Consider the following 15,787-nt stretch of genomic DNA (forward strand, 5'->3'; position numbering starts at 1 on the left):
AGATCCTCCTGCCTCTGCCCGAATGCTGGGATTAAAGGTGTGCGCCACCACCACCCCTTGGAAAGCCACTGTCTTTTGTGTACTCACCAGAACCAGGCTCTGTCAGCTCTCAGAGAACAGAGACTAGGCTTGGAGGAGGAAGTGGGGGTTTTGCTCAGGGGTCTCTGGATTCGGTCACTTGTGTGTGTGCCTGTCCATCTGTGTGACTACGCACTGGCTTGTGAGTCCGAGTTCATGTGTTCGTACACGGCTGTATGAATGTGAACCACGGCGTCTACAGATACACATGTATCTGTGAGTGTTTGTGTCTACGTGTGTCAGTATGACAGAGAGAGGGAGCAGATGGTGCTCGTGTCTTCTCTACGGGTTTGTTCATCTCACTATCCCTAAATGTCAGAGAGCGTTTTGCCGAAAGGGAGTAAATAAGGATGAACGTACATTCTAAACTTTGTGCTTGGAGTCCCCTCTTAGCCTAAATTCCTTTTCTTTTTCTTTTTGTTTCTCATAAACAGTTTGAGTAAAACTCAGGAAATGGCAAAGCCTGCCAAACAAGGCGTGTTGCACACGCCTGTGTTCACATATGTGCACACCTCGGGCCAGACTCCTTGCTTGCTCTGCTCGCTCAACCCTCACCTGGTCGTCCCTCTTGCTTCCTTTTCTGAGCTTCGCTTTTCCCCTTTCTCTGTTTCTTATCGTCATACCATGGTCTCATCCCCACTCAGTGTCCCTTCTGTAGAGGGAGCTGTCCCTTTAGAAGGCTCCCCCAGCGGGAGTCAGTAGTGCTTTGCCCAGCACCCCGCTACCATGCCTTCCCCATCTGGGCCCAGCCTGGTTTGACCCCCAAAGTCTCAGGAACCTGTTAGGTCTGGTGTTCTCTGCCAACTGCACGAATCACTGCAAAGGAAGAGCCACGAACTGAGTCTGCCGTTGCTGCGTGCGGACCTCTCTGCCGAGTGAGCCCTGCTACCACCCTGTCTAGGTGGGAGCCAGCCCAAAGCCAGGCTGTCAGATAAAGCTTCTTTGTACAGTTCTTATAATAAACCCTCTCCCCCCTGGCGCCTCTGGGACATGGTCTCCTTCTGCACCTCCGTGCAGGCGAAGGCTGAGGGAGCAAGAAGAAGGGTAAGCCAGCAACTGCACCAAGCCGGGATGATACCAGAGCCTCTGGGAACCGGGACAGGAAGGGAAGCTCAGCCTTGTCCTCATGCTTCTTTTTTTTCTAACAGGCAGACCCCCCCAAATATGTGTTGGGGACCTGCGTCTATAGTCCTTGTCTCCAGAATCCCCTTTCACTTCCCTGTCCCCTCATCCAGACCTCAAGGCATTTGTAGGGTTCATGGTTGTCGCTCCTGCTCTGAGGGGCTGTCTTCTCAGGACTGCCCTTGTTCCCCACTAGAGCCCAGGCCACATGGACCATTTCCTGCAAAACAATTTCAGCTCATGTGCCCATGGTGGGGTGTATTACGTGGGAGTCTATTTTCTATAGCAACCTCTGACTTTAAGTATGAGCTCTCCAGAGCTTGGCTTCACCCACTCCGCGAGGTTTCTGTGCCTTTTTCCTGTGCCTTCTTCCCAGGGAAGAGGTCTCACTTATTGCTCCAGAGTTTATTCAGGGCCGGGGCAGTGGTGGCGCACGCCTTTAATCCCAGCACTCGGGAGGCAGAGGCAGGCGGATCTCTGTGAGTTCGAGGCCAGCCTGGTCTACAGAGCTAGTTCCAGGACAGGCTCCAAAGCCACAGAGAAACCCTGTCTCCAAAAACAAAACAAAACAAAACAGAGTTTATTCAGGTCTCCCCAGCCCCGAGGACAGAAGGATTGCAGGGTCCCCCAGCCCTTCTTTCCTGGATCTCTGGGAGAAGAAGAAAGGAAAAGCGTCATGTGGGGAGTGTAGATAGCAGGAACTTATGTCTCAAAATTCTTCCTCCCCACTCCACTCTTGGTGGAGTGCTCACACACGCTCGCCCACAGCCAAGGATGCAGGGCAGCTTAGGGTGGGCACGGCCACCTTATGGCCGTGCCCACCCTAAGGTTAGATAGGACTGGGTGCTGTCTCCCTGGGTGCAGCTGGTAGATCAGGCTGGGAAGCTGCTTCATGGGCCATGATCCATCTTACCCAGAGCCTTTGTGGGCCAAGGGAGCCTGCAGAGAATGTCACAGATGCCCAGAAGCATTTTTTAAGTGCTCCTAGGTGAGGGGCTTTGTCTAGCATGCCTAGTGAGGAACCTGACTTCTCCTTCACCAGCCCCTCCTCCCGATAACTAAGATCTGCAGGCCCAGGATACTGAGGCAAGAATGGGAGAGGTTTGAGCTCTTCCTTCTCCAGCACAGTTCCTAACCTCTCCCATCCTGGAGTCCCTGACTTCTTCCCATATGCCCAAGCACCTTCTTCCTCTCCCGTCCTCCATGTCTTGTTTTGATGCTATTTTCCTGGAAAGGGGAGGAGAGAGGTTGCCAGATGTTGGGATGTGTAGCTAGGACAGCCCAGGGCAGAGGCGGGGGTGGGGGGAGGTGGATTGCAAGGCCTCCTGTTCTGGGAAGGCATGGGCGTCACAAGCCCCGGACAAGGCTTAATGATGCGGTCACTAGCAAGGGAACAACACGGCCCCACTGTGACAAATAGCCCTACAGTGGTGGGGCCCCCACTGCCTCCCTGCCTGGCATGAATGGGAATGAAGTCCAAAGGGCTCATCTACATCCCTCCCACGGGGGATGCTGATGTCAAACAAACCCTGCTAACCCCTTGCGGCCCCCCATATACCTGAGCCTCAGAGTCACCTCCCAAGCAATCACTGCCCCTGCACAGCCCAGACGACATATATGTGACCCCTGAACACTTTGCTATCAAACCTCCCAACTTTGAGGTTCACTGGCTCCAAAGCCAAACAAGGCTCCCATCACTAGAACCTCAAGGTCGAGTCTACTAAGAGGTGGGACCCTGGACTTTGACTCACTGCCAGGGGAGAGCCCATGAGCCCCATGCTGACCTTAGGCGACATTCTTTTTCTAGTGCCGTTTCTTCTGCGAGCTGAACATCAGACACCTTTTCAGAGAATTATTTTTTTTCCATTGGGAACATCTGGAAAGAATCGAAAACATGCGGGGCTACCCAGAGTGAATTGTTTCTCAGACAAAAATTTAACCCTCTTACCCCCAATTTCCATAACTCAGGACCCTGGCCTACTATACTCCGTCATTAGCTGACCCTCACCCTGTCAAGTGAGGTACAGGCTCAGAACTGAGGAGTGCCCAGACACCCCCGTCCCCCGCTGCCACCTTCCAACCCTGCTGTGGGAAGAAAGGGGTAGCTATTGTCCAAACGTGAGCAATCGGGCCAGCCACACAGGCTGCTTGTGGGCTGTGGGGACAGCGAGACGTAAAGCGGCTGCCAGAGATTTAGCATCTGTCTGTCCTGGCTGGGATCAGGAGACAAGACAGAAAAAGAAACCGCTAGGAGGAGACACAAGACACCAAGGGGGCGGGGCTGTTAAAGGTTGCACAGACTCTGAGGCCAGGACACAAAGCTAAGCTCAAAGGAGCTCCTGAATGCTGTGGGCCCTGTGGTCATGCTAGCTGTCACGACAGAACCAAAGAGCCTACGGAACCAAAGGGTTCTCCCGTCTCAGCCTCCTCCGTTCTGCACCCCCAGAGTTACATACAACCCTTCAGGGACCTCGGTATCCCACAGAATTCCCTGGAAAAGCTCCCTCCACTGTGACGGTTAAGTGGCGGGTTTTCCCTGAGTGGTTTCTGCTTAAGTCCAGCCCCTTTGGCAACCCACAGCATATTCATATACAAGGAGAGGAGGGTACTGCTGAGGACCCTAGGCTGTACCCTTCCCTACGGTTGGCAGACTTTTGCACAAGAACCTCTGTGGCTCCCTTCCCATGGTCAACTTTTGACGCGGCTTCTGGCACCCCAGGCTCTACTCTGGATCTCTCCAGAAGCCTGGTGTGAGTCTGTCCCCTGCACTGTCCTTCCTCAGTGTGCCTCGTCCTACAGGATAAAGGTTGTCCAGGGCAGAGGGCGCAAGGTCAGATTCGTTTAAGCAGCAGTTCTCAACCTGTGGGTCCCAAGCATTGAAAAACATACTTCTCATACTTCTGATGCTACCTCTCAGTAGCAAAATTACTGTTATGTAATGGCAGCACAAATAAATATGTGAGAACCACTGATATAGAGGATTAATATAGAGGTGTTTAGTTAAATACACCAAGCTCTCCCCTTCCTGAGCAAGGCAACCACAGTAGAGGTAGCGGGCCCAGGAGATGACCGACACCCCCCTCAGTGGGGTAGAAAGATAAACACAGGCTATCCCTAGAAGATTCAGGAGCACCCTTCCCCTCCCAGGGTTTCTACTGTTTCTCAGAACCCCAAGTTGTTGTGTTGTCCAGGCAGGGCCACCTTCAAGTCCCAGCAGGCCAGCTGATGGGGCCTCCCTCCCTTAGGGTCCCTAGAGGAATGGTACCTCCCCTGGGTCTCAATTTGCATGGCAGGAAGGGGCCTAACGGGGAAGAGGTGGAGAGTAGGCAGGCTGCAGCCCAGGCTGACATACAGTTACATGTTTCTCCCAAAAGCCTCCTAAGTGGTGATAGGCCTGGACTCAGAGACAGAGCGCTGACCATGGCCACACTGGTGCCATCTTCCATGCCCTGCCACTGGCTGTTGTTCCTGCTGCTGCTTTTTTCAGGTACGAGATATGTGACAGACAACAGGCCTGCTGGCTTTGAGATGGGCCTATCGGTGTGTTCCGTGTCTCAGCTCAGTTTCTTGCTTGCTCAACCTCCTGCCTTTTGCTTTCTGCTTCTTGTCTGCCTCGCTCTTACTTTCCTATGCCCAGCTCGTGGGTCTTAATGGGAGGCTCAGGGCCTGAGGGCCCAGCTCCTCTCCAGTCTGGAGGCTTTCAGTTGAACTGGGTGCAAGGGGCTAATCTCGTTGGCAGTTATGACCTGGAGGAGCCAGCCGGGCCCAGGAGGAAGAGGGACAGCATGTGGTTCCCAGCTAAGCCCTGGGGGCATGGCATGGGAAAGGCTGGTTCCGTAACCTGGAAGACAGCATGTCCCAGGAATGATCCTCCCTTTGAAAGACTGGCCAAGCCCTCCCTGTGTGGCTTTCTTCTCTTTATCTGCAGAAGCTCTAGGCCAGCCTGAGGGGCAAAGGCAGAAGGGATCTGGGAGTGGGGTTTCCAGTACCCCTACCTTATTTCTGCCTCTCTTGTACAGGAACAGGGAGAACTAAGGGGCTTGAAGCTGTAGTTCTGGAAGGAGGAAGTGGCTCTGGGAACGTGGAGGGGGTAAGGGTGGGGCAATCAACTGAGGGTAGAGAGGCCTGACCTAGCCCTGCCCACTTCCTCTCACCCTCCAGGTGAGCCGGTACCAGCGGTGACAAACAGTGACCTGTCACAGAATCTCCAAGGTTAGTCGCCTCAATCATCACTTCACATTAGCCACTGTGGTCCCATATCTTTGCCCTGGAGCTCCCCTTCACCTCCATAAGGCCTCTCACGGAGGCCCCACTTCTGGATGGCTGTCACTCCTCATCAGGCTAGTATGCTCCAGTCCTGGCCGCTGAGGGTCAGAACTAAACCTGGCTTGGAGATAAGAGAGTGACAGCGAGATAGGATTCCATAGGCCTCAGGCCTGTGTCTGTGTCGCTGAGACCCCACAAACCCCGCAGGCCTAGACACTGAGAAGCGTGAGTCCATGAGAAAGGTCAAGAGGGTATGGGAGAAGGGTCGTGGGTGACAGGCTAAGGATTCTACCTTTATCACCGTGGAGACAGTGGGGAGTCCTTCAGGATCTGGGGTGAGTGTAGGAAAGTCCAGAGGAAAGAGCTGAAGTAACCAACGAGGCCAAGAAGGCTGTTCTGCAGATGAGGTCTGGGATCTAGCTGTTACAGTGGACGTGAATGCAATGGGAAGGTTCCAGAATCCTTCTTAAGGGACGACTAGTGGGCAGAGATTTGAGCAGGAAGAGGTGTGGAACAGAGGCTTGGTGTGTGGCCTCTCGACATGGTTACTTTCCCACAGCTCTGCCTTCACACTGCCTCATAAACCTAATGCTCCAGACATGGGAAGCAGGCTAAACTGGGTTACTGTCTTCCACGGTGGACTAGGTCGGCAAACAGGAAGACAATCAGCCGAATTTTGAACCTTGCCTTGATGTCCGCAGGAAGCTCTTGTTCCGAAATCAAGCTGTACCCGAGGTACATAGCCAAAAAGCGGGGCTCCGTGGTGAAGTTTTACTGTTACTCAGACTCCTCCACTGTGACCTGGTTCCGAAAACAAGAGAAAGAGACACCCCAGAAGCTGTCTGAAGAAGAGGGACGCATCTCAAAGCTCCACAATGGCTCTGCCTATGTCCTCACCATCCAAAACATCCAGTTTGAGGACAATGGTATCTACTTCTGCAAGCAGCAATGCAGCAGAGACTCAGAGGATGCTTGGAGCTGTGGCTCAGAACTTAAAGTCCTAGGTGTGTGCCCGATAGACTTATGTTCACGTAGCCATCCACACCCACGTCCCTGCCTACCAGGGGAGGTGGCCGTGGCCCTGGAGTTCCCAGGATAGCTGCTGGGCAGTTGGCCCCGAGGGGGTCCAAACAGTCTCTATGGTTAACCTCCAGTTCCAGCGTTATGTATGCCCTGTCTCCCTGCCCCAGGATTCAGCACCTTGGAACAGCTGAAGAGGCGGAACACCCTGAAAGATGGCATCATCATGATCCAGACCCTCCTAATCATTCTCTTCATCATCGTACCTATCTTCTTGCTACTAGACAAGGTGCCCAGAGGAACTGGGGATCCTTGGGAAGGCTGGGAGGTGGGCACAGGGCAGACAAGACCCGGGCAGGGTCTCCATCTTCTCAGACTCTGTGGCTTCTCTCTCAAGAAGGCCCCACCCCAAGTCCTGTCCCCTGGCTTACTGTTCATTCATTCATTCATTGGTTCTTGGAGACTCCTTCTTCCTCTCCCCCCACCCAGACCCACATCCCTGGCCCATCAGGGTACATGGATGGAGGACCCTAACACTCAAAACTATATTCTTCCACCCTCCCTGTCCCTCCCACAGGATGACAGCAAGGCAGGGATGGAGGAAGATCATACCTACGAGGTAAGGGACAGTGTCACCTAGCAGCTCCGAGCTGCAGTGGTACCCCTCTTTTGGCATGGTTAGAATATGGCCCAGACCTGAGCTCCAATTCATCTTTCTAGGGCTTGAACATTGACCAGACAGCCACCTACGAAGACATAGTGACTCTTCGAACAGGGGAGGTAAAGTGGTCTGTTGGCGAACACCCAGGCCAGGAGTGAGGGCCACCCTCATCCTGCCCAGCTCTTGGGCCTCGCTGCTTCCAAATTGCCTGGCTCACAGCCCATCCTTTCCTTCCTGGATCCCCAGCCAGCATCTGAAGCTGGACCACCAATGTCACCTCTCTCTTTAGCTCCTGGTTCCCAGCTCTTGCTGAAAGGCCTGGGGTAGAAGGACAATAGGGCAGTGACACGGAGTGCGGAGTTATCTGGGGATAGATTGGACCTAAGTACCATGCAGAATCTGTCCTCGTGTTTGGGACAGGAAACAGAGACTTGTGGGAACCTGCACATGGACTCAGAGCAGACTAGCTTCCTGCAGCGCTCAGGAAGGACTATGGTCCCCACTGGTACCAGAAGGGCCTGCGAGAATGTCATTTCTCCCATCCCAAGGACCACTTAGCTTACAGCCCATCCTCCTGTGGAATAAACAGTGTTCTGACAACAGTGGCCTTCATGACATCCATCTCTAGGAAAGGGGTGGGTGGGCGTGGTTTTGGGAGCTACAGTGGCACCTGAATGTGGTACCTATGACCTTATGAAACTGCGGGGGGAAGTGACTGCCCTAGTCTCCCCACCCTTCACCCTTCTCTCTGAAGGCCCAGCTGGGGTCCACAGTCACACCCCTACCCCGGAACAGGTGCTGGAGGAAGAGAATCCAATCTGCCCTTCTGCTGAGCAGGGTCACCTTCACGCTACTCTCCACTGAACCAGAGAGAGAGAGAGAGAGAGAGAGAGAGAGAGAGAGAGAGAGAGATTCCTGCTTGGGGTGTGGTGGTGCATGCCTTTATCCCAGAACTAGGGAGACAGAGGCAGGCGGATCTCTGTGAGTTCAAGGCCAGCCTGGTCTAGAGATCGAGTTCCAGGATAGCCAGAGCCACACAGAGAAACCCTGTCTTATGAGAGAGATTGATTCCTAAAGGGAATTTGAATGGTGACTGTTGAGGGCTTTTGGTCAAGGTGATCCCAGTATCACAGAGAAAGAAAGCATCCTTACCCCCGCCCCCTGCATCAGCCTCTAAGGCCTTACAAATCAGGTCCTCACCTACCAGTTGTGAGAGTAACGGGGAGCCCCTTAAGCATCTGGGGAGCCGAGGGCAGTTCAGCTGGACAAGCCAAGTCTCCCTGCCAAGCTCTATTAACACATCCTCTCCGAACCTGCTGCAGATTCAAGCAGGTGAATCTTTACCCTGGGCAACTGCCAGGATGTGGGAAAGACAACAGCTCCCACAGGAATTCTGGGCGGGACAGGTGGGTGAGGCACACGTGCCTGGGGCTCCTCGTCAGAATCCCTGTCACAAAGTGACCCTGACCTGTGGGCCAGGCTGGTTGAGGTGGGCCTTGTTGAGCCTCCTGGGTCTGGGCTGCCAGAGGGAACTGGCTTGTTTTGCCATCTGCCATCTCCGGCACTGACCTGAAGCCCTTGCTTTCCTGCTGTTTTGCATACTAGGTCTAATTCTGTCCCCCACCTCTACCAGGGACCAGGCAGTCAGTCAGCAAAGGAGTTTTAAGTACTGCTCTAAGTAGGATCTCCCCCTGCTTGGGGCTTCCCTGGTTCAGGGGAGGCCATGACTTTACTGAAAGACTACCCCATTTCAGGAGCAAGGGCTTCCTGGGCCTTGATTTTTTGTTTGTTTGGGCAGGAGGTACCCCCTTGAGCAGACACCTTCACAGGACAGTGACTTCCTTGGTTTTCACAGAGGAGTCCTACTTGGAGTGTTCACTGTCTCTCATGGTGTCACTCAGTCTGTCGTGTGAGTCCCTGGACACCTAGAAGTGACACCAGCAGTAGAAGCCTAGCTAGGTCATAATCATGAGTGTAAGGAACATCTAAGATTGCTGTTGCTTTATCTGTAACATGACAATCATAAATCCTATCCACCACAAGCCTGATGACTCACGCCTACCCTTCCCAGCTACCCAGGTTGAGGAAGAACTCTTGAGTTCAAGGCCAGCCTTGGCAATGTATTGAGAACTGTCTGAAAACATTGAAGAAAGAACTTAGCCGGAATACTAGATATTTCTCATTCAGAATAATGTGGAACCCTTCATGAATTTGTGTGACAGGGCCTCTGACTGACCTGGAGTTCATAGATTGGGCTAACCTGGCTGGTCTCCAGCCCCAAGCAGCTGCCATTCCTGCCTCCCCGGCGCTAAGATTACAAGCATGCCCGGCCATGCCAAAGTTTTGTACTTGAGTTCTAGAAACTGAACGATAGCCTTCATGTATATGCGGCCAGCACTTGCTACCCAAGGCATCTCCCCAGCCAACTGTGTTTGTTTGTTTGGTTTTTCGAGACAAGGTCTCATGATACATTCCTGGCTGGTCTGGAACTTGCTCCGTTGATCAAAACTGGCCTTGGACTCACAGAGATCGGCCTGCCTCTGATTCCCGAGTGCTGGGATTAAAGGTGTGAGCCACTATGCCCGGTTTGATTTTGTATTTTTAAAGTCACGTAAAATAATTAAGTTTGTCTACTTTTCTATTTATAAACATGGGAAGTTTGTATTATCCTATGAGTTCTAAAACATGCCAAGTTTGTATAAGCCAAGAAACAGAACAAAAGCCAAAAGGGGCTCCTGAGCACAACAGATAAATCATCTCTGAACATCTCTCAAGATGCTCTCAAAAGTTTTGTGGAGCACCCCTTCATCTACATAGCTTAGTCTTTTTTCGGGAGGAGAGTATCAGGTTCCCTAGAACTGGAGGTACAGACAGTTATAAATCACTATGTGGATGCTGGGAATTGAACCCCGGTCCTCTGGAACCTCTGGAAGAGCAGTCAGTTCTCTTAACCATTGAGCCATCTCTCCAGCCCTTCTGTGTATTTTGGGTGGGGAGGGGAGTGAGCGGGTAGTCTTAGTCCCTTTACTCAAAGCCCAGCAAGGTCAGCAAAAGTGGCCAAGACTCACAACCAAGTCTTGTAATCCAAAAACCAATTCTGCCTACTGCTTTACCGCGGCCTCCTGCATGGGACTGGGCAGCAATAAAACTGAAGGGGAGGAGAAAGGCACTAGAGGAAGGGACCAGGGGACGGAATCCCAGGACAGGATGCCATTAGCTGTTTTAAAGAGCTGTGCCTTCCAGCGGCTCTCTTCCTATTTATCACAAGGTCGGAAGCACTCCCTTCTAAACGGGGCCTGGACCAGCTTCCCCACTGCAGAATGCAGCCCAGAGGCCCTTGGTGGGCACATGCCCCATTGCCCACTTGGGGAATCCAGCCAGGTCCCTCGGGGGCCCTGGTTTAAACACAGAGTAGTTCCTCCTCCGCTCAGCTTGACTTCCGCCCTCTCAAAGCAGGTGCTGCCTGGGCTGGGGCCATCTGACCCATGGCTTTGGGTGTTTTTCCAGCAGAATCAGACTTGAGAGAAAAACAAGGTTCGAGAAGCCACCTCTCTTTGGGTGGGAACAGCGGGTAGTTCTCACGGCCAGTCACTGTCTAGCAGGCTGTACCACCTGTGTGAGGACAGGGCCTCGAAAGTCACCTGGGAACACTGTATGGAATTCCCAGATTCCGTCTGCTCTTTTTAGACCACTTGAGAACTGGGGGATTTCTGGATGTTTCCTGAGCCTTGGAGCTGCCCCCCTCCCCTTCTGTGACATCCCCCAGTACAGCATTATAACGAAAACATCGACCTTCAAGTGGAGGTAGCTTCCCCAACCCAGAAGTCTTTTCTTGGAAACGCAGCAGATTGCAAAGAACAAAGATTAACAGGCATTAAATTCTGAGTTCAGTTAGAAAGTAGTTTGTTTAAAAACATTTTGACTGATCCTAGTACGACTGTTTTTTAAAAACACCTTACCCTGGTGTGGCGCCTTCCATCTGTAACCCCATTTCCACCTCCCACCCCCCACCCCGCACTTGGAAAGCTGAGACAGGAGGACTGAGGCGTGTGCATCTGAAGACAACCTGGGTGGCAGGTGAAACCCTGTCAAAAGACAAAACAGTACAAAAGTAAAAACATCTTTTTAAAAAAGTCATCTTTCCTTGGGTTCACCCAACACAGCTCTGTCCACAAGGCTGGACAGAAAGCCAGACACCACTAGGGTCACACTCAGCAAGTGTGGGTCTGCTTGTGTAGACTTCTTCTCAGTGCATGCGTGAAGCCTTGTCTACTTTTTCAGTTAATTTTTTCATGGCTATGTTATTATACATTCGTGTGCCTGTCCCTTTTATCTAAAAAACAGCTATGAAGTCAGGCTCAGTGGCTCACACCTGTATTCCCAAGACTTGAGAGACGGAGGCAAGAGGATTGCCACAAGTTCAGATGGTTGGACCATACAGTGAGACCTGCCTCAAAAAAACAAAACAATAACAGAAAAACGAAAGAATTGTTTTAGTAAAGGGGACTTCTAGACATGACATGTCTGCTTGCTATTTGTAGCTTGTTGGCCCTCTGAGCCCCCCTTGGTTTTCTGACCCCCTCCCTTGGTTTTCTTTTCCCAAGCATTTGCCACTGTGAACAGGGACCTCTGGGTCCTCACCCAGGACTGCACCAGCTTGCCCACTCCCTCTATGGCATGGCTGGTTCTCACCCCAGTAAAAAGAAAAGATGGTGTCCTTTGTTCATCAAGGTATGCCCATCTTCCTGGTTCAGTGTTTTCCTTGGGGGGGTGGATTGGCAGCACTTGCTCAATACCTGAGTTAGGGAACTGGCAGGCACCTGCCGTCTCAGCACGCAGAGACTGAGGCAAGAGGACAGAGAGTTTGGGTCCAACCTGGGCTACACAGTGAGATCGCTGTCTCAGCGAGAGAAGCAGGACTGGGTGGGGAATGAGAAAAAGGAGGGCAGGAATGCCAGCCACCTCAAAGCTCCGGGGGACAATGGTACAAGGTAACCACACACAGTCATAGGACAAGATGACAGGAGGAAGTTATCAAGAGCACCCCTTAGAGGAAGCATCCCGGACTTCTCGACTTTTGTGTGTGTGTGTTTGTGTGTGGACGTGTGTGTGTGCATGTGGATGTGAGTATACACGTGTGTATAAGTACACCTGTACACATGTGTGTGTGCCTATGGAGGCCAGAGAACAACTTTGGATAGTGCTATTCCTTGGGTATCATCCACCTTCATATTTTTTTCTAACAGAGTCTCTTGCTGGCTTGGAACTGACGGAGCCGACAAAGACGCTGGCTCCCTATCCCCATGGTCCCATGGACCTTCCGATCTCTGTCTCCCCAGAGCTAGGATTACAGGGGTAATTCATTCACCTGACTTTTTTTTAAACACAGGTTCTGAGGACCCTAAGGGAGGTCCTTGTGCTTGCCTGGCACTGACTGACTGAGGTATCTCTCTACCCTAGTCTTTTTCAGTACATCTCTGTCCTTGGGGAGTATCCTGGGGGTTACTTAGCACGTCCAGTTGCAATTGTCCATGGATTATCCCACAGCATCAACAATATGCCACTGGTAGACGGGGCGCCTGCCCAGCCTTCCCCCCAGCCCTCTACAGTCCTCCCTCTACTCAGAATCTTCTGCCGCATTGTTGGGGAGATACGGGAAGTGAAAGTATGAAGCACACTGAAACGTGCAATACAAATATGAAGGATGATATGATTTGCTTCACTAAGTCAGGCCACATCGGCTTGTTTTCTTGCTACAACTTTTCTTAGCGTCTGTGGATGCCCCACTCAATCCTTTTGCATTCAGTTCCTCCCACCTTCGCTGAACATCTGTGTGAGGGCTTGCTCTACGGTGAGGAAGGTCCTGCGCATGCCAGCCAGAGCTGTTGGGGGAAGACTACAAAGTCATCCCTTAGACCCAGACAGACGTCTCTAAGCCCCAGTGTCTTCAGCTCTCAAATGAGACACATAGGCTCTCTTGTCCAGTACAGTTTCTGGCACATGGCGGGTCTTCAGAAACACACCTCCCCTGGAAAGGCCCTTGGGAATCCCCAAATAGCACTCTTTAGAGTTTAAAGACTGTGACTCAATAGAGTTAGTGCTAAGACCCATGTACTAACTGGATTAGGGGAGGCTGTACACCTGAAAGACTAGCACACTCAGGAGACTGAGACAGGAAGGTCATGAGTTTGAGGCCAGTCTGGGCTACACAATGAGTTCCAGGGTAGCCTGAACAAGAATGTGTATAATATATATTAATATATGTATATATTCTTATGTATATATGTGTATCTATTTATGTCATGTCTATATTTAAACCTGATGTAAAGAATACTGCAGAGGCTCAAGCTGCATCAAATGTAATAACCAACTCTGACTTCTGGAAGAGGACAGAGCAAGCAGTGGGAAGGGTGTGCTTCAAATTGCCAGTGAAGAGTGTGCAGAGATACCCCTAATCCAGCTGGGGTCATCCCTACAACCAGGATGAGAAAAATAAGACTGCTCCCACCCATAGAACTGAACCTCAAGCATAGAGGAGGACTTTAGGACCAAGACAAGATGTGTGACTTTCTGTGGTACATATAGGGAAGCCCAGAGACGGTCCAGTCTGGAAACACAAAAGGCTTCCAAACAAAGACATCCGTGGACTCCACGCTATCAGGGGCATTCTTTGTGTATGTCTGTATCAGTTCATGTGTGTATGAGTACACGTACCGTGTATGAATGTGTGCAGAAGCCAGAAGTCAACAACAGTTTACTATTTTGTTTTAAGATTTTGTGTGTGTGTGTGTGTGTGTGTGTGTGTGTGTAAATGAATTCAAGGGACTGGAGGAGGGTATTGGGTCCCCTGGAACTATAGCTACAAGCATTTGTGAGCAGGCCTTTGTGGGTGTTAGGAACCAAACTTGGGCTCTCTGCAAGAGCAGTATTTGTTCTGAGTTTCCGAGTCAGCTGTCCAGCCCCTTTGCCTTGTTTTTAGTGAAAGGGACTTTCATTGAATCTGAAACTCAGAGACCCAGCTAGTGCAGCCCTAGGGATCCTGAACTACCAATATGCCCGGCCTTATCAAGGTGGCTGGGAGTCTGGGCTCAGGTCCTCAAGTTTGTGAAGTAAGCTCTTTATTGACCAAGCCATCTCTCTGGCTCTAATAATGGGCATTTCCTTTGTTTTTGTGGTTTGGTTGGTTTTGTTTGTTTATTTTGAGACAGGGTTTCTCTGTGTAGCCCTGGCTGTACTAGAACCTGCTCTGTAGACCAGGCTGACCTTGAACTCATAGAAATGAAAATGGGTGCTTCTTAGAGACGTCATCTTGAATTGAACTTCTGGAGGCTGGGCTCATAGATGCCAGCCACAGCATCTCCCCCACAGGCCCTGCCTGCAGAGATCATTGTTTGGCATCCACTGACCCTGTAGGATTCTGAGGTTTCAGTGGTACATGAGGCAACTTTCCAGAAGAATCAGACAAACCCTAAGTTGAGTCAAAGCTTAGCTTCTAGTAGCAGTGAATTCTGGCTTTTGGTCTCTGTCACCAGAAGTCCTAAAAGATGGTCCAGACTAGAGAAAAGATCACCAGACCCCTTATACGACCTCACATTTGGCTTCAGCTCATCCTCCTGGGCCTAGAGCTCGTCATACTAACATTCTATAAAGATGTATCCCCAGGAGTCCCCAAAGTCCCCTGGGCAACTCAATTCTGAGGTCACTTCAGTTTTGAGATGACAAGAGAAAAAGTCAATTACCCCCTCTTCCAAGGGATGCCGGTGGGGGGGGGGGGACAGCAGTGGAGGCAGAAGGCTTGAGGACCATCCCCCACTGCTCATCTAGCTCCTCCTCTCTGGGAGGGGAAATTGTGTCCTTCCTTTCCCTCTAGTGCTGTCTTTCTTAGAGCCTGTGTCTCCGGTAACCCCTTGCAGCCTTCCCCAGGCTTGCCTGGAGCAGCCCCTAAGGCCCCAGCAGCCTCCTCTGAATGGTGAATCAGGGGTAGTTGTTGGAAAACGCTTGGAGGATGTTAAGAGGCTGTATCTTCTGGTCCCCAGGAAGGAGAGGTGTAGCGGCCCGGGCATTCCCTTTGTGGACCCCACGGATGTGATTTTTCAATGTTGGTTGCCAACAGGACAGCCAGCTACTGGAGAGATGCGCTTGCTTCTGTGTTTTCGTACTGGACCAAGGGCATTCAGTAAGCATCCTGAGATCCAAAGATAGGAGAGTTAGACAAGGATGCTGACACAGCCCAGCCTTCCTTGGCCCTGGCTTTGTTGTGTTGTACGCTTTCCCATATGCCCCCCCCCCCCAAGCTTCTGGGGCATTTCCACCTGGGAATTGGCAGGGAAAACGAAATGCAGCGAAGGTACCCTTGCGTTCAGGGGTGAGTCCGAGCGCTCAGAAGGATTCAGAAGCTAAAATAGCTGGCTGACCCCACCCACGCTCTAGGGATAAAGGAGCTTGGGACATGGAACATGGGAACTGCAAGGCTGAGGGAGCTGCTGCCCCAGCAGAACCAGCTCTTGGGGTTGTTCTTCCCGAAACTCAGTCGTCTCTCCCTCTGAAGAAAAAATGGATTTGACGGTTACACCACATGCCCAAGACTTTCGCGGGACCAAATGGAAACCGTCCTTTGCCTCTTGATGAGGGCTTGACAGA

The 15,787-nt window shown here is 51.6% G+C and overlaps 1 protein-coding gene across 1 annotated transcript; it reads left to right on the top strand.

The window, feature by feature from the left end:
- Positions 1-4,549: 4,549 nt before the first annotated feature.
- Cd79b (CD79b molecule) lies at positions 4,550-7,744 on the top strand. Its single transcript, XM_041636054.1, has 6 exons — positions 4,550-4,687; positions 5,362-5,412; positions 6,168-6,470; positions 6,657-6,775; positions 7,064-7,105; positions 7,207-7,744. Exons 1-6 carry the CDS (start codon positions 4,621-4,623, stop codon positions 7,303-7,305), a joined length of 681 nt encoding a protein of 226 aa, XP_041491988.1. The 5' UTR covers positions 4,550-4,620; the 3' UTR covers positions 7,306-7,744.
- Positions 7,745-15,787: the final 8,043 nt, after the last annotated feature.

Source organism: Microtus oregoni, unplaced genomic scaffold (genome assembly GCF_018167655.1).
Source record: "Microtus oregoni isolate MIOR12 unplaced genomic scaffold, Mior012 000048F_ref0000485, whole genome shotgun sequence".
Lineage (NCBI taxonomy): Eukaryota > Metazoa > Chordata > Mammalia > Rodentia > Cricetidae > Microtus > Microtus oregoni.

Bases quoted from the DNA above. Each gene is read 5' to 3' on its own strand.
- Cd79b (XM_041636054.1), top strand. From the start codon at position 4,621: ATGGCCACACTGGTGCCATCTTCCATGCCCTGCCACTGGCTGTTGTTC. The intron at 4,688-5,361 runs GTACGAGATATG...CTCACCCTCCAG, and splicing joins CCTGCTGCTGCTTTTTTCAG to GTGAGCCGGTACCAGCGGTG. The intron at 6,471-6,656 runs GTGTGTGCCCGA...TCCCTGCCCCAG, and splicing joins CTCAGAACTTAAAGTCCTAG to GATTCAGCACCTTGGAACAG.